The sequence below is a fragment of the Dipodomys merriami genome, unplaced genomic scaffold (genome assembly GCF_024711535.1).
Source record: "Dipodomys merriami isolate MVZ:Mamm:240054 unplaced genomic scaffold, mDipMer1.0.p SCAF_625, whole genome shotgun sequence".
NCBI lineage: Eukaryota > Metazoa > Chordata > Mammalia > Rodentia > Heteromyidae > Dipodomys > Dipodomys merriami.
The window spans coordinates 1,255-28,605 of NW_027206208.1; the positions used below are offsets into that span (position 1 = coordinate 1,255).

At 41.7% G+C, this 27,351-nt stretch overlaps 1 protein-coding gene and 1 long non-coding RNA gene across 9 annotated transcripts in view; one reads left to right on the plus strand and one right to left on the minus strand.

Annotated features, from left to right (window-relative positions):
- Positions 1-3,547: 3,547 nt before the first annotated feature.
- LOC138815132 (uncharacterized) lies at positions 3,548-8,728 on the plus strand. The gene is made up of 3 exons (XR_011368184.1): positions 3,548-3,614; positions 4,909-5,059; positions 7,491-8,728. It is a non-coding gene; the product is annotated as an uncharacterized lncRNA (long non-coding RNA).
- A 12,160-nt stretch (positions 8,729-20,888) lies between these two features.
- Positions 20,889-27,351, minus strand: part of LOC138815135 (carboxyl-terminal PDZ ligand of neuronal nitric oxide synthase protein) — a 342,848-nt gene continuing 336,385 nt past the window's right edge. For 7 of the 8 annotated variants that reach the window (XM_070004399.1, XM_070004392.1, XM_070004393.1 and 4 more), the window contains 2 exons: positions 25,286-25,613; positions 20,889-24,592 (listed from right to left, as the gene is read on the minus strand). In XM_070004399.1, coding sequence (XP_069860500.1) covers positions 24,094-24,592; positions 25,286-25,613 — 827 coding nt within the window. In that variant the 3' untranslated portion in view covers positions 20,889-24,093. The remainder of the gene's footprint in view (positions 24,593-25,285; positions 25,614-27,351) is intronic. The other variant, XM_070004398.1, reaches the window with a different exon arrangement.

Sequence of the window (27,351 nt, forward strand, 5' to 3'; positions counted from 1 at the left end):
GGCAAATGCTCTACCACTTGAGCCACAACACTTTCAGTTTTCTGGTTGTTTATTGGAGATAACAGTTTAACAGACTTTCCTGCCCAGGCTGGCTTTGAACCACGATCCTCAGATCTCAGCCTCCTGAGTGGCTAGGTGGCATGAGCCACCAGTGCCTGGCTAATTAATAAGAACTTATTAAGTTTTTTGGCATTTATTTTTAATAGTGTATTTAGTTCAATGTAAAGATCTTTGATGTATTATGTGTAGTTTTTTTTCCATTTATACTTTCACTCGATTTTTAGACTTAGGTTTTTAAAAAATATTTTAAATGCATTTAATGTTTAGCCACACAATAAAATATTGGCATTATTAGTTTTGTTCTAGTATCATCATTTCAATGAATACACATTTGGATTCATGAATTATACACATCTCAATTTTACTGAAATGTGGTCCAATTGTTCTTAAAGACATTATACTGTCATCCATAGTTCATTACATTTCCTGTGGATCCTCATCACAACCAGTATTTTGCATTAGCAAATTCTTGCATCTCCTCCAGTCTGGTAGAAAGTGAGATGCAATGGTTGTTTAGCCCATATTTGCATGATTTATGGCAAATGGTGACATCTTTTCATGTTTACTGCCATTCTCTTTGTCTTTTTCTTATTGTACATTGCTGTTCTCACTTTGTATTAGTGCTATAATTCTCTTCTCCCAATCTATGAAGTTTTCCACTTTATTAATAGTACATTTAGGTAAATACAAGTTTTAATTTTTAAGAAATTGAATTGATTCATCTTTCCAATGGCTTGTGTTTTTGTGATAGAAAAACGTGTTTCTTCACTTGAGGTAATTATGTTGTTCACTTACATTTATTTCTCCAAGTTTCATATTTTTCTTTTTCTATAATTGTCTTCAATTAGAGTATGAAGTAGGAATCCAGTTTTATATGTTTCCACCTGAAAATATTAGCATTTAATAAACAATCCCTTCTCTCCCTCCCCACCAGTCTGCTATGCTGGGTCCCTCTTATAGCAAGCATTCACACACACCTGGGTGTGTTACTGAGCTATTGTATGCTTTTAATGCTTTGTTCTGCCTTGGAACCAAAATCTCATTATCTCAACTATAGCTTCACTTAAGAAAAACTTCTAAGATCTATTAAGACAGAACCACCACCATATGAATATACTCCCACATGTTTTCTTCTCCAAAATTGACCTGATATTTAAAGCTTAGGCTTTTGTGCAGAGCTGACATGATCTGATTCACAGTTTTAAAAAGGACTATCAAGAACTATTCTTGTGTTAAGAATAGTAATGATGAGACAGAGGGAAGGATTGCTGGAACTATGCCCTCGAAGAGATGAAAGGGAATGAGCTTCCAGTGGAGACAGGAGGGATTAGCTCTGAAGAGCAGCACACATATAGCTCGTCTATAATAATGGTAGGATGAATGCGGATGCTGGAGGTGTGGTGTTGACTGTGTGGGAATTATCTATCAATTGCTTTCATCTTCTCAGTGATGTCATCAATTAAGAATGTAGATGGGAAGGCAGATGGTGAGGTTTAAGGAGAAAGGACAAGGTATAAGATCTTTTTTAGAGGGGATGGGAAGGTGGCTCAGTGGTAGAGCGCTTGCCTTGCATGCGTGAGCCCCTGGGTTCGATTCCTCAGCACCCCATGAGCAAAAAGAAAAAAGCCAGAAGTGGCGCTGTGGCTCACGTGGTAGAGCACTAGCCTTGAGCTGAAGAGCTGAGGGACAGTGCCCAGGCCGAGTTCAGGCCCCACGACCGGACCCAAAAAAAGAAAAAAGATCTTTTTAGGAGACAAGGAAGTGAATGATTTCCAGAAAGCATTAAAAGTTAAAAACAGTCTATATGGCTGTTTGTCACTAGTCAAGCAGAAGCAGAGCTGGATTTAAACAGGGTTCTGGTTTGGTAATGTTAGACTCGAACTCAAGACCCCCGAGAGACCCCCAGAGACCAAGACCAATATAATAGGCAAAAGAGTCGTTTATTACAAGCTCAAGCTTGGTCCTTCTTGAACTTGGTAACCGGTGACGCTAAGAGGCCCCAAGCACAAAATCAGTACAGCTTTTATACTATTGAACAAACAAGTTTAGGGGGTTGCTACACAAGCAGTTACATGATTGGTTAACATTTACAGAAGTGGTTTTGTCAGTTTCCCATTGTCCCACGTACTGAGGTTTGAATGCGGCCTGACCATACTTACTACCTTTTTTAGAAACTTTTTGTGTTTCTTGGCTGTTTCTCAACCCTTGTCTAATTCTCAACCCTTGCTAGGGGTATAATTGCAGTTTCGATTGCAGGCTTTCTGAGAACTTTCCAATAACTGGTTTTTCTGATAACTGTTTGTCCTTTAAATTCAACTTAAGGTCAGTTTTACATGAAATGGTGGCTTGCTCTTAAAATGGAGTTAGTTTAGTCCTTCAGAAACTGAATAAAGAATAATAAAGGAACTGCAGGTATATCCTTACAATGAGGTTATAGAAATAATGCCATTATAAATAGAAAGTGTAAAAAAGAAATGCCCTTAATACATCTAAACTGTGGATCCCACACCTTAGCACACTATAGAGCGCTGTTGTTCACTCTTATTGACTGAGAGCTGTGGCTCACTACCACTGCCCATTATTGGGTAGGTAGAATAGTAACAAAATTGATCATTAATTCAAAATTTGAGGCTATAAATAGGGTCTCACTATGCCTATTAAGCTGGTCTCAACTCATAATCCTCCTACTTCTTCCTCCTGACTGCTGTTATTACAGTATGAACACCACACCCAGCTTGAAGCATGATTTTTATTGAATGTATGTTGCTTTCACACCCATCCTAAAGTCAAAAGAATCAAAGTGGAGAATACTAAATCAAACTATGCCACACATGCATTTATCTTTTATACACACCATTACCACTGAAGCTGGAGAAGGAGGAAGTGAAGACATGTATGAGGAACCATGAAAAATGGACAAATCAATAGACTAGAAGGCCATAGGTCACTGAGACCTACATGAAAGAACTGAGTGAAGGATCAAGACCAAGAAGCTGTAAATTTCTTCTCCTCTTTGCTAGAGCCTAGACTTCCATCATCACAACAGAGCTCCCTGTTCTGAAACCCCACGTCTTGAAAATTCCCACAGATGAGAGGGCCTGAGATCCCTCAGTTTCTCTTGGAGATTTGAGACAGGAAAATAAAAGTATTGCATAGAAAATGCAATGGCATGCTGAAACAAGGATACAAGGTAACCCCTTGTAACAATGAGATGTACAAGACACTATGTTGAAAATGAACTTTACAACTTCGGGGTGGGGAGAGGGAGGAGTTGGGGAGGAATGGAGGGAAGGGATGATAGTGGAAAAACAAAGGAGGGGGTAACTATGCTCTTTAGGAAATGTACTCATTACCTTATTCATGCAATTGTAACTCCTCTGTACAGTATCTTTACAATAAAAAAGAATGAACATAAAAGAAAATGCAATGGCAGTTGTTAAATAGATTTTCATAAAACAACACTATGATTCACAAAGTCCTCTTTCCACAGGTTTAAACATTTTGTCTATACATACCGAATCTTCAGAGAGAAACATGGATATTACAAGATTCAGGTAAGAATGCCAAAAGAATGCAAAGGTTAGGAGAGAACCTGAGATCTTCTCCTGACCATTGGAAGTAGTCATACCAAGGCATTCTAAGGGAATTCTGAGAGAAGTTCCCTGCAGGGTTAGGAATCAGATCAACAGTTAGCTTTGTCCTTCTCTGAGAAAAATAGAAAGGACTTAATACTGGCTTATGCACTGTTATTCAAGAAGTCAGAGTCACACAATGCTGCTATTCCCATAATCAAATGTGCCAACCTGTGCTCCATTAAAAAAAACAAACTGTTGTTACATGAAAAAAAATAAGAATGGTGCTGGATGAGACTGGGAAAGGAAGGTGAGGGAAGAGGTCTGAGCGTTCAGGAAGTCATTTGTGTTCCACAGTTGTCTGAAAATAGGACAGGGAACTAAGTCTTAGGGAGTTGTTTTAAGTTTTCTGGTGGAAATGAAACAGGAAAACCTTTCTGCGTCTTTTGAATTTAGTTATCCAGCTTAAGAAATAAATCATCATATATGTAATTGAATTTTTTTAGTTACAAATGAAGTTCTGAAATAATCTTTCCAGAAAAGTTGCTTACAAAATGGCTTTTTTACTACAAAATTTCTTAGGATCTTCAATATGAGCATGTTTACTGTAACTATCTGAATGACTAGAATACACAATGATCTGCAAATAAGTATATGATTTTTCCTTTTGTTATTCACAGACAATATTTAAATAAGATTAACCAAAAATACTGCAACAAGATTAACTTTCTGATTTTGATCATTGTAATGTAATGACTTTACTTTTTAGAAAATACTAAAGTATAGCCAAGTATTGGTGGCTCATGCCTGTAATTCTAGCGACTCAGGAGACTGAGATCTGAGGATCACTGTTCTAAGCCAGCCTGGGCAGAAAAGTTCCCATGAGACTCTTTTATCTCCAATTAACCACTCAATAACTAGAAGTGGTGCCGTAGCTCCAAGTAGTAGAGTGCTAGCCTTGCACACAAAAAACTCAGGGACAGCACCCAGGCCCTGAGTTCAAGCCCCATGAGCCACAAAAAAAACAAAAAAAAAAAACCTACAGAGTTGGGAATTCCTTGACTGGAAGTCTTCTTTAGTCAAGTCAGAGGTTGGTCTTAAAGAAGCAAATTTCTGTGAAATGCCTATGGAGCTGAATGCTTACACATGAGCTACTGGCCTTTTATTTTCAGTTCATCAGCTCTCAGAGAGAGCCCTGTAAACCACTGTTGCAAAAGGTGACACAATTCCCACACAATTGCACAATGATGAGTGCCCTTTATTCTATTTTTTGCAGACTGTGGAAGGGGCTCCAGAACAAATCTTTCCAAACTTAAAGGAATTAATCTCCAAATATGAAAAACCAAACCAAGGGCTGGTGATTCACCTCTTATACCCAGTAAACAGAAGCAGCTTCTGCCCAAGAAAGAGAAGAATACAGTTAAATGGTATTTATGTTCAAAGTCTTCACAAAAGAATCCTGATTCTAGTGGCGCTGTAGCTCAAGTGGTAGAGCGCTTGCCTTGAGCTGAAGAGCTGAGGGACAGCGCCCAGGCCCAGAGTTCAAGCCCCACGGCCAACCAAAACAAAACAGAACAAAAAAAAAAGAATCCTGATTCTATCTTCACCAGGGCTCTGCACTGGAGAGTCAGTGCAAAGACAGAAATGTCCTTTGCTGTGACATCACCTCTGAAAACACTTCATCCTGTAAAAGGAACTTCTATTTCATTGAAAAATGATGTCTTCTAGCCCTTGCAGGTGGCCAAGACAGAGTTGTTTGTGCTTAGCCAGGATAGCAAGTGGTTTCTAGACAAAAAGTTGATGGTGAATTTATCTGTGACTTAGAATAATTCATCTGAGATAAATGAAAATGTAAGCAGGTTTCATTGAGAATAACACTTCCTCCCTAAGGCTTATTCTGTTCATTTTGCTTAACATTTGCTAAGCATTCTTTATGAAGTAATGAATGACAAATCATTTCCAATATATCCCTCAAGGCATAAGGTCCTTAAGGAGGATAAGAGATGATTAGTGAATTGGAGGGCAACCTGTATTTAGAATTCTCAGATCACATCATGAGTTTACCTTCATGTGTGAAGTCTGCCCTCTGAAAAGAGTCTAGTATCTGAACTGCATTATATCTTTAAAAGAAAAACATTTTAAAATTACCTTTAAGTAGTTTACAAGGGGCTTCAATTCAATATGTCAGTTTATAATGCATCTTGATCAATTTCACCCTGCTATTGTTCTTCCCTATTAGTTGTATTTTGAACTGAACTCAGATGGTTAGAGACAACATTCCTGGTTTAATTTTTATCACTCCCGGTAGAAATGTATGGCTACATTCTCATTACTATCACCATTGAAGCTGGAGAAGAAGGAAGTGAAGATATGTATGAGGAGCCATGAAAAATGGATAAATCAATAGACTAGAAGGCCACAGGTCACTGAGACCTATGTGAAAGAACTGAGTGAAGGATCCAGACCAAGAAGCTGTAAATTTCTTCTCCTCTTTGCTAGAGCCTAGACTTCCATCATCACAACAGAGCTCCCTGTTGTGAAACCCCATGTCTTAAAAATTCCCACAGATGAGAGGACCATTTATTGGGGGATGACAGTGATGAGAACTCATTTCTAACGAAGGGGAGTGAGAAATGACAGAGTTCTCAGGTAGCTGCCCCCACTACATACCTCATCTTTTTAGTTTGGAGCAAGAACCTCTGTAGGCTGCCACAGTAAGCTTCATATTTCCCCAACAAGATGAAGTATGGAATTCTAAAGACTAAAACCTCTCCCACCCACCCCATCATTTCCATCCTGTCGCTACCTGCAAGGGAGCATATACCTGACAGAAACACAACCACTTTTTGTAGATCAGATGCAGATATAGTTCTAACAGCTATCTCCCCACCCCCAAACTTTTAGAATTCAGACACATAAAAGAGGCATCAAAGCAGCTGTACTGCAACACTTGGGCAAATCCGTATGTGTTGCTGGAGGTGATGGGTAGTAGAAACATCTAAGCAATGATATAAAACTTACAAACCCAATTGGGGGGGGAGGGGGGAGGCTGAGAAGGGACGTGAAGGGTAAACAAAAGGAGGAGGCTGCAATGCTTGGTAAGAAATGTACGCATTATCCTGCTCATGTAATTGTAACCCCTCTGTACAGTATGTTCACAAATAAAATTTTAAAAAAACCAAAAAACTTACAAACCCAGGAGAAAAAAAACCCTCAGATGTTCCCCCAAGAATTAGATGAGCATTTTACTACACCCATTCCTGGTGTACACTGGCAGAGAGAACTCTAAATACTCAGCCACCCAAGGCCCAGATCTGCCCTTCAACCTCACCTTTTCCCTCCACTTTCTTGTCTTTTCAATCATATCTAGAGCTCAGAGCAAGCTCCAGAAAGTAACAATTATTCTGAGGAAAGCTTACCAGTGGTAAATATAGATATTTGGTCCTAGAAAGTAAGACTTAGCTTCTACAAGAACTCTTCATTTTTATTTTTTGTCAGTCATGGGGCTTGAACTCAGGGCCTGGATGCTCTCCCTGAGTAGTATTCTACCACTTTGAGCCACGGCTCCATGTCTGGTTTTCTGGTGGTTAATTGGCAGCAAGAATCTCACAGACTTTCTTGCCCAGGCTGGCTTCCTCAGATCTCAGCTTCCTGAGTAGCTAGGATTACAGGCATGAGCCACCAGTGCCTGGCCAAGAACTCTCAATTTTGCCATAAAAAAGCTCTCAGTGATACTCTAGTCTTTGAAGATATCACTTTGATTTCTTTGTACCTGTGTTCCTTTTCCTTGAGGGGGATTGATTGATGTGACTTCTAGGTGTCCAGTCTCATAGATGTCCTTTGTTTCTCTCCCTCCAGAGAACAATGATTATGTGGATGTCTTGCCTTGAAGATATGAAGACAAAACAAAACAAGTTAGATAAGAGATGAAGCACAGCTCAAGGTGGCAACCACTTCTCTTACAGGTGCAGGTCTGGAATGCCAAATTCTAATGGACAGTTGAGACTCTTCAGGTCTGAATAACTGAAAAATCTTCTGTCTAGTATCCCCAGAAAAGTCACTTCCCATATCATTGTTGACTCCCTGGCATATACTGCAAGATGTTCCAAGTCCCTCTTCACTTGTCCCTCTTCTTTCGCGGAATGGAAGAGCTGAGCCTATTCTCCAGAACTTGCCAAAGGTCAAGGAGAGACATCATGGTTGACATCCTCCTTTTCACAGGTCAATCATAAGGGTAGCCTCAAACAGAGAAAAGAGCATTCAGGAACAAATTCAGAGCTGTGAGTTCCAGTCCTGTGGGTTTGTGATTTTTGGACAAACCACTCCCTTTCTCTAGGTCTGCTTTGATTATCTATGAGTGGGTTGGCAGAGTGATATCTACTAGCCCAGTCTCTGTGTTATGCCTGGTTGGGTCAGTTGGAGTTGGGGAATCCAGGACTGATAGAAATGCAGCAGGTCTCAGCCTCCTATACAGCCAACACCTTCTCTGCACTGCCTGTTCTGGGTCTAGGTCCTGGTAAAGGTCATGACTCACTCACTCATGCTCCCTTCCTCCATCTGCCTGGGTTATTCTCTCTCCACTCTCTTCTAATTTTGATCTTCCTGCCAAATATTGCCCTGGACACTTTTTCTGATTTTGCCAATTCCACTTCAGCAGCAGGGATGTGGTTCTGTAAGCTGTATATTTTTCGGTATAGTATTTTTAATTTAAAGACATTCTCCTTTGGGCGCTCTTGTAACCTCCTATATTCTAAGTGCCATAAGAGCATGGCTGAGTATTTTAGAGACTCCAGTATGTAGAAATATTTGCTGTGTAGCACAGTGCCCCATTCTTAGGAATTAGTGATTAGAAGCATGTTTCCAAAGGATTGATTGGTTTACTTCTACAACTTCAAGTTTTTCTTCTAGTTCCAACTGTTAATTAAAACATTGCTAGAGGCCAAGCCTGATGGTGCACATCTGTAAACCCAGATACTTAGGATCAGAGGTGGATCAAGATTTTAACACTGACTCAGCTATATTGCAAGGCCTTATCTCAGAGAGAGAGAGAGAAACAAAAACAGAGACAGAGACAGAGAGAATAAAGAAAGAGAGGAGAAGAAGAGAAGAGGGAAGGAGGAGAGGGGAGGGAAAAGGAGGGGAGGGAAGGAGAGAGGGAAGGAGGGGGAGAGGAGAGAAAAGGGTAGAATGGGGAGGGGAGCAGAGAAAACAGGGAAGGGGAGGGGAAGAGAGGAGATGGGAGGGGAGGGGAGAAGAGGGGAGGGGAGGAGAGGGGAGGAGTGGGGAGAGAACTATTTTGGAATATAACAAGTTTTATGCTCTTTATCTTCAAACTTTAATTATTCATTTTATTCCCCTGATTTTGATTCTATTGTTTTCCCATAAATTATTTTGTCAGTTATAAATACTAAAATTTGTTCTCTATTTTTAATTATTTTTTTTGAAAATTATTGTTTGGGGGCAGTACTGGGCTTTGAATGCAAGACCTTGTACTTGTTAGGTAGGCACTCTACCACTGAGCCACATCTCTAACTAATTCTCTTAAGTACTGAAGCTTTTTATCCATACTTCGTGTTTACTCCAGTGGCTTCCAGTAGTCAGGAGAGTGGATACTCCTGTATTCATCCTGATGTTTCAGGGGTTAATACGTCATAGGGACTTAAGCATATCATTTGTGGTAGGGTTTTAACAGTCTATTTTATAACTGCCATCCAAAATGTTCTGAAATTTTACTGTGAATCTTTTTCTTTTATTTTCATTCATTCTCTTCATTTTCATTGCACTGTAGAGATAAGTTACATAAAATGAATAAAATTATCCATTTTATCAGTACAATACACTGTAGGTTCACTTTAATATGTGAGATAATGTTTTTCTTTTTCTCTTTTCTGCAGTAAAATGAGGATTACCAATTCCTTGAAATTCTTTAGTACTTAAGATCTTATACATTTGAGTTTGAGGCTCTAGTAAGGAAAGAGAAGTGTTTCATTGCTATTTCAATATCTTTAAAACATTGGTTTATTCAACTATTTTACCAATATTGACTTTTTTATTTTTCTTAAACTTATTTTGTTTAAGCTACCATACTAGTGATGTATAGGTAATATTTTTAATACTCTAGTTGTGACTATAATCATATCTCCTTCATGTCTGATTACATTGTCATATTGATTTGTCTTTCTTACTCTGCCATTCCCATTTTAACTAGTTTGAGATTTTTTTTAAACAAATATTATTCTGGTGTTATTGGGATTTGAGCCTAGGACCTCTGATTGCCAGGCAGGCATTCTACCACTTCAGTCCTTTCTGCTTTAAGTATTTTTCAAATTTCTGCAGGGGCCTGCCTGGATTGTGACCCTCTTATTTATACTTCCAGTGTAGCTTGGATAAAAGGTGTGTACCACCAAGTCCAACTTTTGTGGATTGAGATCAACATCTCCAACTATTTTCTGATATATAATTTAAAATTCTGATTATCTACTTCTTTTGGATTCTTTATCATTTAACAGTAAACTATGGAAACAAGTACCAATCCTTCCTTCTTTTCTTTTCTTTTTTCTTTTTCTTTCTTTCTTTTTTTTTTTTTTCTGTTGTGGGGCTTGTACTCTGGGCTCAGGCACTGTCCCTGAGCTCTTCAGCTCAAGGCAAGTGCTCTACCACTTAAGCCACAGCACATCTGTTTTTCTGATGGTTAATTGGAGATAAGAGTCTCACAGACTTTTGGGCTGGCTTTCAACTATGATCCTCAGCTCTCAGCCTCCAGAGTAGCTAGGATTATAGGTGTGAGCCACTGGCACCAGGCAATGTAATGTATTTTTAAGTACAAGAGAAGGAAGGATTGAAGCCTAGTCTTAGCTACTCAGGAGGCTGAGATCTTATGATCACAGTTCAAAGCCAGCTCAGGCAGAAAAGTCCATGAGACTCTTATCTCCAATAAAACACTCAGAAAACCAGAAGTGGAACAGTGGCTCAAGTGATACAGCGCTAGCCTTGATCTGAAGAGCTGAGGGACAGTGTTCAGACCCAGAGTTCAAGCCCCATCATCGACAAAAACAAAAAGCAAAAGCAAAAACAAAATACATTCTCCTGTCTTTGTCTTTATGCAAAAATAGTTTCTGCAGAAAGTTTTTGTATTCTTATAATTTTTTAGAGTTCTCATTAAAAAGAACTCTTTTGCTACTCTACTTGAGTAGAAAATCTTTCTGAGTAGCAAATATTTTTCTTTTCTTTTCTTTTTTTTCATTTTTTTGTTGGCTATGGGGCCTGGGCACTGTCCCTCAGCTCTTCAACTCAAGGCAAGCACTCTACCACTTGAGCCACAGCACCACTTCTGGCTTTTTCTGCTTATATGATTCTGAGGAATCAAACCCAGGGCCTCATGCAAGCAAGTCAAGCACTGTACCAGTGAGCCACCTTCCAGCCCCGCATTTTTTTAACTTTTAATGTATTTTTTTGTTATTAAGGTATTGTACAGAGGGGTTACCATTTCACAACTCAGGTAATGTATGTTTCTCTTTTGGACAATGTCACCCCCTTTCTTCATTTTCTCCCAGTTTCCCCCTCCTGTCCATGCCCACAAGTTACATAGTTTATTTTCTACATAGTATATACTGAATGACATGATTGCATTTGTTCACCCTTCCTCTTCCCTTTCTGTGACTACCTCTTTTTGTAACCAATCCAAAGCAGAAAAATAAAAATGAAAAGCACACACTGTGAGAGCCCAAAAAATCCAAGCTGTGAGACCCCCTAAAAGGATTAGGAGTTTGAAATGCCTTCTCCCAATACACGCTCAGAATGATGAGAATTTTCCTAAAAGGCTTAATGGGAACTCAGATTCCACTATTAACTGTGTGGGAGCCTATAGGTAGACTTAGGTTTATGCAAATTATAGGCTGTTTACTATTTAGTCCTCCTTTCAGAATAAGAAGGTCAATGTATACAAAATATTGTCATATGTTTAAGTTTGTACCATACTTCCTTGCACAAGACCAATAAAAACCTTGGTTAATGGAACCTTGGGATCTGTTGTGGTGGAAGTCTACAGGTCCCCTGGTACCCCAAACCTCAGTTCCATGGTCTGGTCTGGTCTCTGTTACTGTGTTACTCCTGGTTGCGGCAGGTTGCAACAACACACAAACACCACCACCATCAACAACAACAACAACATAACATGATTCTGTTTCCTAGAACTCATTTTTATAATAGTATTTTACATGTTCAGAAGATTTATGCTTTTGGGTTCCTCCCATTCTAGTATTCTCCTTTGGTCTGGCTGAGTGTGAATGTTACATATAGGTTATTATGTCCCATTATATTTTAGATCTAGCTTCCACATATGAGAGATACATACATCATTTGCCTCTGAGCATGGCTTACCTCACTTAACATGATTTGTTTTAGGTTCATCCATTTCCCTGCAAATGAAATAATCTTGTTCTAATGGATGAATAATATGTATATATACTATGTATGTGTGTATATGTACTATATTTTGTGGATCCACTCATCTACTCGAGGGTATCTGGGCTGTGTCCATAATTGGGCTATTGTGAATACAACAGCAATGAACATGGTATGTTGGCTTTATGGCTTTATGGTATCCTGACTTGTAACATTCTGGGTAGATACCCAAGAGTGGTATGGCTGGTTCAAAGAGAAATTCTGTTTAGTTTTTTGTTTCTCTTTATATAATATATATATATATATATAGTAAAAATACTGTACAGAGGGTTATAGTTACATGAGTAGGGTAATGAGTACATTTCCTATTGAGCATTGTTACTTCCTCTTGTTGTTTTTACTCTACCATCCCTTCCCTCCCCATCTCCCCACTATGTTTAGTTTTTTGAGGAACCTCCAAACTGCCTGCCAGAATAAATGTATCAGTTTTGAATGTACCTTTTCCCCCACATCCCCACCAGCATTTTTGTTTGTTTGAATTATTGATGGTGGATAATTTAACTAACTGAGATGAAATGGAATCCCAAAGCTGTTTTTTTTAGATTTTAAATTTTTATTTTAAAGGTGATGTACAGAGGGGTTACAGTTACATAAGTCAGGTAATGAGTACATATCCTTTTGAGAAGTGTCATCCCTTCCCTCATATTTTCCCAGTTTTTCTCCTCCTGACTTCCCTCCCCACAAGTTGTATAGTTCATTTCCAACATAGTGTTTAGTAGGTTTCACTGCTGAATTGGTTCACCCTTTGTCCCACCATTTCTGTGCTTTCCCTTCCCCTCCCCAAATCTGATAAGCTTAAATACAAGACAAAGGGTACAGAAATATTAAAAAAAAAAAAAAACAGCAACAGAAGGGAATAAACCAAAGAAAAAAGGAGGAGGAGGAGGAAGAGGAGGAGGAGGAGGAGGAGGAGGAGGAGGAGGAGGAGGAGGAGGAGGAGGAGGAGGAGGAGGAGGAGGAGGACAGAACCACAAACAGTATAGAAAATCTCTTGCCTCCATTTCTTGGAATATATATACACAATGGAATTCTAGGCTTCCATCAGAAAGAATGACATTGTCCCATTCATAATAAACTGGAAAGATTTAGAAAAAATTATACAAGCAAAGTAAGCCAGACACAGACACATAGGCTTCATGGTTTCCCTCATTTGTAATAATTAGAATATGTCTATAAATCTACAAGTAAACTTGATGGATAGTAAAAGACAAATAATTACACCTGGACATGATTAATTAAACAGCAGTCTAAACATTCACACAGTGAAAACAGGAGGATATTCTCAGGAGAGGATCTCAAGGGCTCAATAGCTATGTGCATATGCTCAGTTGTTTTGATTTGCATTTCCTTTATGGCCAGGGATATTGAGCATTTCCTTAGGTGTTTATTGGCCATTCTCGCTTCTTCTTCTGAGAAGACTCTTTAGCTCCATTGCTCATTTGTTGATTGGTTAGCTAGTTTTGCTGGGGGTTAGTTTTTTGAGTTCCTTGAGTATTTGGGATATTAGGCCTTTGTCAGATGTATTGCTAGTAAAGATCTTCTCCCAATCTGTTGGCTTTCTAGTTCAGTAACTATGTCCTTTGCTGTGCAGAAACTTTTCATTTTGATATAGTCCCTTTTTTTTTTTTTTAGTTTATCTCCTATTTACTGTGCCCCTGGGACTCTTTCAAAAAATTCCTGCTTCTGGGCTGGGAAGGTGGCTCAGTGGTAGAGCGCATGCCTTGCATGCCAGAGGCCCTGGGTTCGATTCCTCAGCACCACATAAGCAAAAAGAAAAAAGCCGGAAGTGGCGCTGTGGCTTAAGTGGTAGAGCGCTAGCCTTGAGCTGAAGAGCTGAGGGACAGCGCCCAGGCCCAGAGTTCAGGCCCCATGACCGGACCCAAAAAAAAAAAAAAAAAAAAAATTCCTGCTTCTACCTACAAGTTCTAATGTTTCTCCTACTCCATCTTGCAGTAGTTTTGTTTCAGGTCTGATATTGAGGTCTTTGATCTACTTTGACTTGATACTAGTACATGATGACAAAGAGGGAGCCAGTTTTAGTTTTCTACATATGGATGCCTAGTTTTTCCAACACTACTTATTGAAGAGGGTCTTTATTCCACTGTACATTTTTTGGCACCCTTGTCAAATATCAGATAACTTTTAAGTATATGGCTTTATGTCTGGGTTGTCTAGTTTGTTCCATTGTCCTTTGGGCCTATTTTTGTGCTAGAACCAAATTGGTTTTGCTATTATAGCTCTATAATAGAGCTTAAGGTCTGGAGTTGTGATACTATAAGGATTGCTTTCTTTACCTAACATTTTGCATTTTGATATGCTTCATGTCTTTATTTTTTAGACTTTAGGCTCTAGATATTTTTAATGATCACTAAACTACATACTAAATTTAATGTTTTTCTTTAAATTTATTTAAGCAATATAAAAATGTTAAACCACTGTGATTATCGATTATCACTCATTGCATAAGTTCCTCATCAAAATGTCCACTGTAAACTGGATTTCTCTCATAGCTAATATATTTTTTTCCTTTTCTACTGTTTACTGCAGATTTTTAGAAATATCTTAAATTTTATTTTAATGTCTCTAATTGTGATTTTTTCTTCTCTATTCTGTTTGAAACTCTAAATGTCATTTCACTCTCAGGATTTCAATCTTCACTTTTGGAGACGTCATTCTTTTCACAAAGGCTTTCTTCCTTTTTGTTTTCTGTCTCCAGTTGGAATTTCTAGGTAATAAATGCCATTTCTCTTATTCCTGCCTGTTTTGAATGATCTTATGGAAAATACAAGTCTCTCTAAAAAGAGATAGTATTTATTTCACAAATTAATGTTACTAAATGTTCTAATAGTACTAATGTACTAATATACTAATGTTGCTAAATGTCCTAAATGTTCCTTTTGAAGAAGCAACCAGAAGCTGCAATGCCTAATTCTACCCACTAGATGTCAGACATTCATTAAGAACATTGGAGCCTCTATTTTTTTTCCCCAAGCACTATGGTAGCCATAAAACCTGAAAAAATCCTTTGACGGGTATTTTCCAAACTACTCACCTCCCAACTGAAGTTTATTCTCCAGTGTCAATAACGGGATTAGTTCATGAGCCAGCCTTCCCTGAGTTTGCAGGAGAAGCACTCCTGCTTCCTCTCTCCCCTGCAAGCCGAAATTCTTGCAGATTCTTTCCAAAGCCCTTGAAAATGAATAATTTCAGGAGGCACTGTTGTCATTGTTGTTACTTATGGTAGTGACTGTGGATAGATGACTTAAAATCCCTAAAGCTCTCTGATCACACCCATCTAGACAATAACAGTGACTGACTCCATAGACTTATTGAGGGATTCAGGGAAATGATGCTGGCACAGGGTGTGTGTGTGTGTGTGTGTGTGTGTGTGTGTGTGTGTGTGTGTGTGTGTGTGTGTGTGTGTGTGTGTGTGTGTGTGTGTGTGTGTGTGTGTGTGTGTGTGTGTGTGTGTTTGTGTGTGTGTCCTTTGTTGTTTCTTCTTCTGCAAAATGTGGAAGCTAGGGAATAAGGCTCTAAATTCTCATTCTGCATGAATATTCAGTGTTCAATGAACTTTCATTTATCCTTGCAGTAGGTCAAATCCACAAAGTTTTTCTGGACCATGAAAAGTTCTGTAATTATTTGCAAGTCTGGTGTATGAAATGGAAATAAAGGAGAGCCATAGGTGGCAAAGAAGATTGATTCTTGGATCTGGAATCAAAGGCCTTCTAGGCTAGTTTTAGTTCTGCACTGTGTGTGTATGTGTGTGTGTGTGTGTGTGTGCGCGCGCGCGCGCGTGCACACGCACATGCAAGTGTTGGGCCTGGGGCTTGAACTCAAGGCCTTGGACACTATCCCTGAATTTTTTTTTTGCTTAAAGCTATCACTCTGGAGCCACAGCTCCACTTCCAGATTTTTTTTTATTTTTATTTTTTATTTTTTTGCTGGTTAATTAAGAGGTGAGAGTCTTATGGACTTTGCTGCCTAAGCTGGCTTCAAACTTTGATCCTCAGATCTTAGCCTCCAGAATAGCTAGGATTATAGGTGTAAGCCACCAATGCCCAACTTAGTTTTGCTTTTCTTTTCTAAATAAGTATTAAGGCTCATTTATAAATTGGAACTAAAATGCCTCCTCAAAATATATGAGGATTAATAAAATCATTAAGATCTCTTTGAATAGAGTAACATATTATTTGTATCTGAAAATGGGCCTAATATGGGCCCCACGCAGAGTTACTGAGAAAAGCAAAAGGGATCATGTATATAAGTTGATTAGGACAAGGTCTGGTGTGTATAGAACCTTTGAAGTTAGAATGACACAGCAAATAATAGCAATGCCTAGGATGGTATACTATAATATTAAGAACTGAAGCTCAGGACTAGGCTTAGTTATGCATGCTTGTGAAATGCATGCATTCCAGCTATCCAGGGAAACAGAGGGAAGAAGATTGTAGTCCAAGGCTTGAGCAAGAAATACAACACCATATCTCTGTCTATCTATCTATCTATCTATCTATCTATCTATCTATCTATCTATCTATATCAAAAAAGATAGAGGAAAGAAAGAAAGAAAAATAAAAGAAAAGATGGGTCATGGCTCACAGGATAGAATGCCTGTCTAGTAAGTATGAGGTCCTGGGTTCAAACTCAAACTCTTAAAAAAAAATCTTACCTGGTGTTGGTGTCTCAAACCTGTAATCCTACTCAGGAAGCTGAGATCTGAGGATTGCAGTTTGGCACCAACCTGGGCAGGAAAGCCTGTGAGACTCTTATCTCCAATTAATCATAGAAGAAGCCAGAACTGGTGCTGTGGCTCAAGTGATAAGAATGCTAGCCTTGAGCAAAAAGGAGCCCAGGCACAATGCCCAGGCCCCAAGTTTAAGCCCCAGGACTGGCAAAAAATAAAATAAAATAAAATCTTGGATGTTGAGCATTGTAAGGCAGCTACCAAAGGCAAGCTACCTTAGTTAGTTGTTTATATTGTGAGAAGGCACAGAGAGGCTGTTTGGGAGCAGAGACTCTAAGGCTTATTGCTGGTGTACCCCAGTCCCACACATTAAACATTGAACATTAAGTTTAGTTCAGATCAAGTCCCTGTGACATGCCAGGCTCTGGGATAGGCACTGAAGACTTGGAGAAGATAGCATGCTCTCTGCAGAGTTGCTCAGAGATTGGGGGAGAGACATATCACATAGCAAGCAGGTGCCATGATCGAATACAAGATACAGGGAAGTGAAATAAGGGTGAGGTGGGATCTGAGAGGAAGGTAATCTGAGCTAACATTTGAAGGATGAATTAGCATAGTTTGTCAAAGTCAGAAGAAAGGAGGGGAGTGTGGGCCCAGGCAGATGCACTGCCTTGTATTCTACTGTGTGGAAACAATTCTGAGCAGTTTGGGGGTCCCAAGTCTCTGGAGCAGATAGGCAGTAGTGGTCAATGGAGCTAGCAAGACAGGCTAGGATGGTTGAGGGCAATCTAGATAGCAGAGAAGCCCTCTTATCAGATGCCTCACTGGGGCTTCCCAGCAAGACCCCCAGCCTGGTGATGTGCACCCCCTACATGAGGGAGAGGCACAGGCAGGACCACTGACACCAGCTTCATCTTCAAGTTGTATTAAATATGAAGTCACTTCTTAGATGGCCTAAACAGCCTCTGCAGGAGACATATTCCTAGAAATGTCATACCTTGGCAAGAATTAAGGAACATTTTCCAAGGCCTGCTAATTGATCTTGATGAAAACGAGTCAGGACAGAAACTGAGTAATAGACAATAGCAGAGTTTGCCTGGTATCAGGAGATGGCCAGTAAAGTAATATAAGATGGGTAGTAAAGATGTGGGCCTCTCTGGTCTCCTGCAATGGCGTCTATCCATTGCAGGATCAGGACACAGAGGGAGCTTGTCCACTATCCTGAAGCCCAAAGCCTTCCACAGAACTGTTGGATTCATCCATCTCAAAAGGCCAGGCTGCTCCTTTCACTTCTTTATATTACCTAAACTATCCCCAACCATTCCCCAAGCCACAGAAAGGTGTTGTGAGTTGGTCTGTGGTCTAGGCTGAATACTCAGATATGCTTAAACATCAGACCAAGTCAACCAGAGTTACAGAAGAAACCCAAACTTAGAAAAGGTAAGGGAACAAGTAGGGAGGATGCTTTCAGGAAGAAGGTAGCTAAGCAGATGGCACAAGAAACAGCTGACCATACACATACACACACACACACACACACACACACACACACACACACACAGTTGCTGTTTGTTGGGGGGTTGCTTTTTTATTATTATTTCTTTAATCTACTGCAAAGGAAAAAAAACCCTGACAATATTTCCTGCTCTATATAACTGACAGATTGCTTCCCAGGGCTCCGTGAGAGAATGTAGCCTGGTGTGCATGAATTGGCCCTTAAATATTTCTTCAAGCTCACATCTCTGTCTAGTTAATAACCAAGTGTCTGGGGGGTACAGCTTCCCCAGGATCCTTTGAGCTGGACTATTTATCATGGCAGCAGCTGGAGATAAGCTAGACACAAAGAGGATTTGTATCTCAAGAGGGTCAGTCTCTAGACACAGTAAGTGGAGGAATTTTCTCATTAATAGGAAATCAGTGGCAGAATCTGAGTTTTATTGCATACCCCCAGTGCAAATGACAGTAAGGAGGGAGGAGGGTTTAGAAGGGTGTAAAGAGCTCCATGGTGCTTTCACTAGATAGGAGGTGAAAGACATAAATGGCTTTGGCTCTTATGAAATTTTCTAGGAGATGGCAGGGAGGGAGTCCATCTACAAGAACTATCTGGACTTTATTTGTTCCCACTGCCACAGGAGAGCTACAGTGAGGGACACTGGAGGGTGTATCCTAAATCTGAGTACCCACAGTGAGGGACATTGGAGGGTCTATCCTAAATCTGAGTAGGCCCAGCAGAGAGTATTGCTGAGTTAATGAATTATAGGGGATCCTTAGGGCCAATGTCTGAAAGAGATTGCTGTGTTATCACCACAGTCAGGCCGTGTTTGGGACACTCAGTGTCAAGGGAATAGGCAGAGGAGAAACAGTCCAAGCACAGAGAATTCTAAGACATTCCAAGGATTCACTCACCTCAAAGGATTCCAAAGCCAGAGAGAAAACTGGTCAAGAAGAATCTCTCTGGGTTTACAATCATAGATTAGTTAATTCCACAGACTTTGAATATTAACTGTGGCTCACTAGCAGGAACGCAGATATTGGGAATGAAGTGGGTTTCCAGGCTGCCTCTGGTTGTCAATTTTCTCTAACACCTGCTGTAAGCCCAAAGGAAATGACCACTGTCTTAGTTGAAATGAACTGCCAGTGTTCTGGTATTTCTGCTGCTCTAACATATCTTGTTAGCATAACACCTGGAGGGCAGGTATGATGGCATCCTCACCCTCTGTCAACAGGGTGAGAGAGGTTCCTGTCTCACTTCTCACCAATGTCACCATGGTGCCATGGACAATACTTAACTTAGATCATGGCAGGGAGAAGCTAGGACATAGTATCTGGATAAATGCATCTTTGCCCTCCGTTTCTAGACTGGCGGCTCAACATAGCATTGAACACTACACACATACACACACACACACAGACAGACAGACACACACACACACATTTCTACAATTCAAAACTGTCTCAAGTTTTTATTTTCTTTTACAATTTTGTATAAGTAACAGTATTGTATAATGATGGGAAAGGAAGGCATGTTACAGGCACATTGCATACCTGAATTGACTATAGAAGCTGATCCCAAAGCCATCCAATAGGCAAGGAAGCCTGTAGAATGGTCACTGGAACACATACTTCAAGAAAAAGGTTGCCAGTATAAGTATTTTCAATGCCTGTTCCAATGCATAGAATATACCAGATTGTTACTCCTGCTTTCCCAGACTACTGTGCTACATCCTACTGTAGAACAAGCAGACTTAGAGACAGCCCAGTTGTTCTTTTCACACTACCACTGAAGAACTCTCTGTGGGAAATGGGATAAGGATGTTGGTGCCAAAGACACCTCAGACACAGAGTAGGGAGTCCCTGTATCCTGTCTGGACTGATTAAATCCATGCCCTGACAGTCATGATGGCAAATGTGAGGGCTAGGCAGAAAAGGTTCCCTCTTTTCCCTTATAAGGAAATTAAAGGTCTAGCCAATTCTCATCTATGAGTTCTCTAGATCCTAGGATCTTACATAGGGTTGAGACAGCAGTGGGGTAGAGCATCCTCAGCCAGTATTATCCAAGCCACGTTTTCTTAGTAAGTGAATAGCAAAGCTGTCCCAGTGCAAGGGAGCCATAGGAGCAATTTCCCAGAATTCCGTAGCTCTGGGTATTTTGCTGACACTTACTGATGATTCTGATAGCTACTCTGGTCCCTCTTGGGAAGAATGAACATACATGAACACACACTCCAACCCTTTCTAGGTGGAAGGGGTTGTAGCCTAGAGGACGATCCACTGAGCGTCTGCATTTCCTCTTGGCTTCTTCCCAAGGAGGGTCTTTCCTGTGCACATCATGTTGATGTCCCTGAAGCAGCCACAGATCACGACACTCTCACACTGGTCCACCATTCTGGGACACAAATGATGGCATATCCTAAGTCATTTTTCTCCCATGGGTCTCAATTTAGAGGTCTGTCAGCAGCACCCATCTTCCTCATGTTTCCATCTCCCTCAGTTTCTCACCTTCCAGGTTCACAAAGCAAAATGCCAATGTTCTCCACCCAACCAGCCAGCCTCCAGGAACCCCTACTCCCTGTCAGTCAGGAAAAGAAAAACACATGGCCAGCAAATGCAACCGAATCATTTTATTATGCAATTTCCTTCTACCAGAACATCTCTAAAAATATAAATATGAATTCTCTAAAAAATACTCAGAATAGATCTGAAATCTTCCTCTTCCAAACTGGGGCCAAACGTATTCTTTAAAATCTGATGGATTACAAATGTGTGACTTCCTGTCACCCAGGCATGACATTCACAGATTCCTTTCTTTCTGCACAGGAGGCCATCATCTTCCTGTTAGACTCTGGAAGCTCACCTTGAAACCTATCAGAATAAAGCTACTGGCTAAATGTCTAGAGTGAGGTTGAGGAGAAACACAGCGATAGGACTCCAAGGGCCCAACTTCCTTAAGTTGGCCCTCCCTGAAGACAATGAAGAGAAATGAAGGCCCTTCATTTCTTATTTCTCTATCCTTACATGGACTGAGATGCCTGAAGACCAAGCTGACAGAGAAACTAGACTCAGCAGGATGGTTTCATAGGGTACTGGCTGACATGCTGCAATCAGAGTATAGAGGTGTACAAGAAAGCAAGTGGAGCTTCTGATGGAAGAGGGGGTCTGAGTTGAGGTCATCAGCAGGATTAGTAGCTTGCTTGGCCCTGGGCAGTACTTTATCCCTGGCCCTAAGCAGTATCTGCAGCATCTAGGACAGGATTCAATGCTAGATGGTCTCCCAAGGTGAGAGTATTATACCCACAGCAGGGGGATGACTGGGACATAGGCAGCTAGAAGTTGGTACAGGATTCCATGGTACCTTATTTAGTATCACAGCCATGAGTCTGAAGTCCACCTGGCAGCAGTCCTATGCCAACCAGGTGAAATCCCTTGGCTAATCTTGCCTCTGAAGGCCAGAACTCCAGTAGCAGCCTGGGTGCTTTAAGCAATCCTGGTACCATCTGTGCTGTGGCTACTTTACCATCTGGTCTTTGGGGACCAGTAGCCTCAGACTGCAGGTACCTGCTGACTTTCTGATATTGTCAAAGAAGTAAATGGACTGTGTCCAGTGGAGAGCTCCAATGATGCTGGGCATGTTCTTTGATGGTGCTTAGAGTGGGCTTAGCTGAGTGTTGGGGGTAATTTCCCACATCATTAGGAAATTTCACAAGACATCAAATGCTCCTCTCCAAATTCAGGGTCAGATAGCAATTATCCTCAGGATTTTCCTGGAGGAAGGCAGGACCCACACATGGGGTTATCGCCTTGCTTACTCCACCAGGCCTGCCTGCACAAACCCTTATCTGAGGAAAAGAGATAGGCCCTAGTATGAGGCACCTGGCCAAGCCTTGCTTTTGAGGCAATGGAAGACAGAGTCACAGAGAAGAGGGTGAGAGGACAGATACAAGGCTGAACTACTGATGAAGCAAGAATGCAAAAAAGGCATCCACATCGAGGGAATCCTCAGTTCTGGAAGAGTTAGCATAGATGGTTTATGTCACAGAGGTGGTGGGTAAGGGAGCAAGGGCTCAGGAATGAGGAACTGAGAGTGAGTCCTGGAAGTCCCAGAGCTTATGGGAAGCCAAATAATGAGCAGAAAAGGGAAAGTTGCAGGCACCACAGCAAGAAGACAACAGCTATTGATCCCTTGTTTAAGAAAAGGGATATTGGACTAGGAATTTGGCTCAGTGGTAGAGTGCTTGCCTAGCATGCATGAGGCCCTGGGTTTCATTCCTCAGTACCACATAAACAGGAAAAGCCAGAAGTGGCTGTAGCTCAAGTGGTAGAGCACTAGCCTTGAGCACAGAGAAGCTCAAGGATAGTGCCCAGGGCCTGAATTCAAGCTTCAGGTCTGGCAAAAAGAAAAAGGAAAAGGGAAAGGGATATTGTCTTCTTGCAGCAAAAGACCCTCTTGGTTGGGACCACCATAGGGTCTCCTGGCCACAGGAAGACAGGACAATAGACCTCCTAGTAGGAGCACAAAAGCAGGTTAACTAAGGAGGGCAGGAACCAGTTAAGGGAGGGTGAACCTTGTCAGTTCCTTAAACAGATTCTGAGGGCAGAAGCAGAGAAGTAGCATGTATTTCCACAAGGAGAGGGAAGGCAGAGGTCCCTCCAGGGAGGCCCAGCACTGCAGGAAACTCAGGCAACTTCTAACATAAGCACAAAGCACCTTCCACTTAATGAAAAGTGCTTTGTCTCCACAATTCTCATCTCATTCCAGTCTCTCGTGTGTCCTGGCTGTGGGACAGTCCTGAGGTTTTCTCATCTCGAAGGACACACTTCACTGTCCTGACTACTCTCTTTTCCATGACCTCCACTCCTGACTCTTATAGAACCACACAAACTTTCCTGGGTTCTCCTCTCAGAACAATATCAAAGCAACATCAAAACATACTCTGCTGCTTCTACTGGGGCTGCCTAGCTATGTACACACACACACACACACACACACACACACACACACACACACACACACACACACACACACACACACACACACACACACACACACACACACACACACACACACACACACACACACACACACACACACACACACACACACACACACAGTCTGATGGGCCCTTCTATGCTGAAACTGCAGGATAATTTGTTACATCATTTTCCCAAGTGCCTCTTCCATCAGGGGACCTATAACTGTATGAGGAAAACCTTGAGAATCCTGGATCACAGTATTCACACCTTGGTGAAGCCATTAAGGCCTCAGGTTTGGTAAGTACCTCTTCTGGCCTTACCCCATGACAGAGGAAAGACAGCAACCAGGATCCTGCACCCTCTTGGGACCAGGAGGAGTAAGGCTGGGTTATGATCAAGGCTTTCCAGGCCAGGCCCCATCATCAAGCCAAGCCCATCATTCCTTGCCCAGACTGTACCCCCTAATGCCGAAGGCAAGGAATCCAGACGTAGGAGAAAAGAGTAGGTAGCATAGAGGAGATAGGCACAGAGAGTTCCTAGGCGAGCCATCATCCCAGGCTGGTGGGCCTTCATTCATTTCCAAGAGCCAAAAGCTGCAGTCAATACCAAAGAGCTTCCAGAGGTGGCATTCCTGTCCTGTTTGCCATTCTTCAGACAGACTTTTTAACTAGGACTACCCAGGTACTTCTGGCTCTGAAACATCTTGAACAGAAAGTGGGTTCTCAGCTGATATCTTGTACAAGGAAGACAAAGGGTACACGGAGCTGGGGCAAGGGCCCATGTGTGCAATGGAGGGGAATGAAAAGGGAAGAGGATGTTAAACAGGAAAGACAAAACACTCTACTCAAAGGACAGAAGGTCTGGGTGAGAGCCCTCATTGTCAAGGCTGGAGGTTCGTGACTGAGGAGGGGGACTGTAGTCTTCCCAGGACTCTGCCAGGCTCATGGGGCTCAAACTGAGTTTGAGGCCATTCCTCCCAATGAGGCCAGGGGAGGAGGCTCTTCTGTGCTCAGCTACCTTGATTTTGGATTCATCCTGGTTGTCCTTGTTTATCAGGTCAGGGACTGACCTGGATACCTCACCATTAGTCAGATCATTGCCCCTATCACCCAGTTCCATGGTAGTCTCTGGTTGTGAAGTGTCTTCCACTGGGACAGGCTGGGCAGTGGCAGAGGAGTCCTGGGGCTGCCCAGGTGGCAGGTCTGTCCCATACTCTAGACTGCTCAGGACAGGCTGTGATGAAATCAGCATGTCCTGGGTGGTCTTCAGGGCACGCGGGGTCCGCTTCCTGGTTATGGGAGGTGGTGGATCCAGCCGAGGGAATGTTTCTTGGACTGACCTGTAAAAAGGATGGAAATAAATATACATGCTTTACAGACGTAAGACACAAGTCCACATTACATTCTTTCTTCTCTTACTCCAACTGGATCTTCAACCCCTCTACTCAATGAGCACTTCACCCCTTGGGCTCTGGTTCTTGGCTTAGGGAGTACATTTTAGCAATTGCCCTTTGGGATCACCAGGGAGCTGTGTCAGCTCAGAACCTATGCAGTGAGTCCCACAGAGGGCATCCCCACTGAGGGCCATGTGTTCAGAACAAGGCTTGGAAAGGACCTGCAGCAAGGAGATAAAAAAAATTACAGCCTTCTTCCTCCCTTCCCAGTGAATATGTAGTATGAGATAGTGGTTCTCAGGAAAATCTATCTGGGGAGCTTCAAGGCAACACTTGGGTTCGAAGCTAGCTCTTACTTTACCTCTCTGAACTTGAGTAACCTGGGCTGTGTGAGTATGAGATAAAAGGATACATTGATTATATGGCTCAGAGCTAAGGCTGTAACAGCTGTTACACAGGCATTCCTTTGGTTATGTATTATTATGGAGGTTGTTGGTGACCTTCATGAACATGATCCATCCTTTCATTTTTCTCCACAATTTCATAGCTACTCCTCAGGGAAGTTCACCCCTGGACACATAGGAGTTTGTTCATGTATCTACCTCTTCAAGTGGGATATTGAGTGGGTGTGAAACTCACTTTTCATCCTCCAGCCAGGTCCCTGATGCTACATCAGCTACACCAGCCAGCTGGGCCTCTGCTGTCTTGTTGATCTCCATCACACCCACGCTGCCAATGCTTGAAGGTTCTTTTCTTCGCAAGAGGTCATTGACTTTGGCCCCCATGGCTTTTCCCAGGTTCTTCAGGTGCTGGCTGCTGCCAACCCTGAGTCCTGGCTCTCCAGGCTCTGCAGAACTCAAGGTGGCAGAGCTGGGGGCCAGAGGCCTAGACAAGTGGGGGAAGGAATGGCTGGACTGCAGCTTTGGAGTGAGAGCTGTGTTCAAATTCTCAAACATGCTGTGGTCCACTATGCACAAAGGGAAAAAGAGAAAAGCATTTCAGTAGAAGGAAATAGGTCTTTGAGCCACAACACTTCAATTTTTCTCTCTTTACACTTAATCTCAAGTTGGGAAACATTCAAGAGAGTGCCAGCAATGGTGCTCTTGAACTTCCTAGGGAAGTTTTCCTGGTGGGACACGGGACTAGAAATTCCAGTTCTGCCCTACCCAAGTTAATCAGTGACATACTCAAGTCATAAAAAGGTGAACTTATTCCTTTAAGTCAGTCTCCCTGACTGACTCCCTTTACTATGGGATCAGCAGGATCATGGAAGTAGGGAGAAAATGAGGATGAAACAATGAAATATGACCTTTCCCACTGCTGTATGCACATGCTAAGCCCCAACTGAGGTTCTGGAGCAGGAACTTGTGCAGAGATAACAAGCCACAAAAGTAGCACATTTCCCCATGAAAATGAGCCAGCAGTTCCTGGTTTGGTACTTTGGAGAGCAGGCTAGCTTACATGCAGAGAGGCAAGCTGCTGGATCATAACCAGATTGTGCAACAGACAGGTGTTTGCTGTCAGTGAAGCAGGAGATCCTGACAAACTCTAGCTCACTTAGTCCTTAATGAAAGGGGTCATGGAAGATTGCTATTTCTAGATGAGGAATGGACTGTGAGTCCTGAGGCCACACTAATAATTACTGGTAGGCTAGAACTAGAACTTGGGTCATCTGAGATCAGGGTTTTTTCTATTGCTTAGATCATAGGAAAGCTATGCAAATGTATCTAGAACATGGTCCTTCTCTCTGAGATCTCTCTTTGGCTTGAATAATTAACCCAAAGACTGGGTATAGAACTATTAGGTTGAGGCTGGGAAGGTGGCTCAGTGGTAGAGTGCTTGCCTTGCATGCATGAGGCCCTGGGTTCGATTCCTCAGCACCACATAAGCAAAAAGAAAAAAGCCAGAAGTGGCGCTGTGGCTCAAGTGGTAGAGCGCTAGCCTTGAGCTGAAGAGCTGAGGGACAGCAGCCAGGCCCAGAGTTCAGGCCCCACAACAGGACCAAAAAAAAAAAAAAAAAGAACTATTAGGTTGTTTGTAAGGAAGAAGCTATGCCGTGTTCATCTTTGTTGCTTTAGCATCTAGCCTGGCTCTGGTGTACAGCAGGTACTCAGTAAGTATCTTGAGTTTCATTATCCAAATCCATTTTCCAGATAGACAAGTGTGGAGAACAAGATGGTAGCCCCAAGGTTTGCTGTTGAAAGTGATGGAACTCCAGACTCTTTGCCATGTCCACATACTGGGCACCCTCTTCCTACCCCAAAACTCAGTTCAGTCATCAAGGCAGTCAGATCTACTTTGGGCCTTGAGACTGGCCTAGGATATCCATTTCAACTGATCCATTTATTCTTTCAGTCTAGGAAAAGATCATGTTACATTTTGGTTCCCTTTCTTTGTTGAAACCTTTTGCCAAATGTGTATTCTTGCTGAGCCTCTCCTAAGAAAACTGAGGTTAGGGTATCCTCCTGCTTTTGTTGGATCTCAACATAAAGTAGTTCTGCCTTGCATCCTTGTGGTTTAGCAGAGGCGTCCTGCCTGGGCCAACCGCCAAAATAAGCCATTTCTAGGTGGCAGGGAAAAAGCCATAGGAAGAGGAATAGAGCTTTCACTGTGGCTTAGCCCCAAGATCTTGTTCTCTGTAACTGCTCTAGATCCATATGTAGGAGATGGCACCAGCAGAGTAGAGATTATGCCAGGAAACTTAG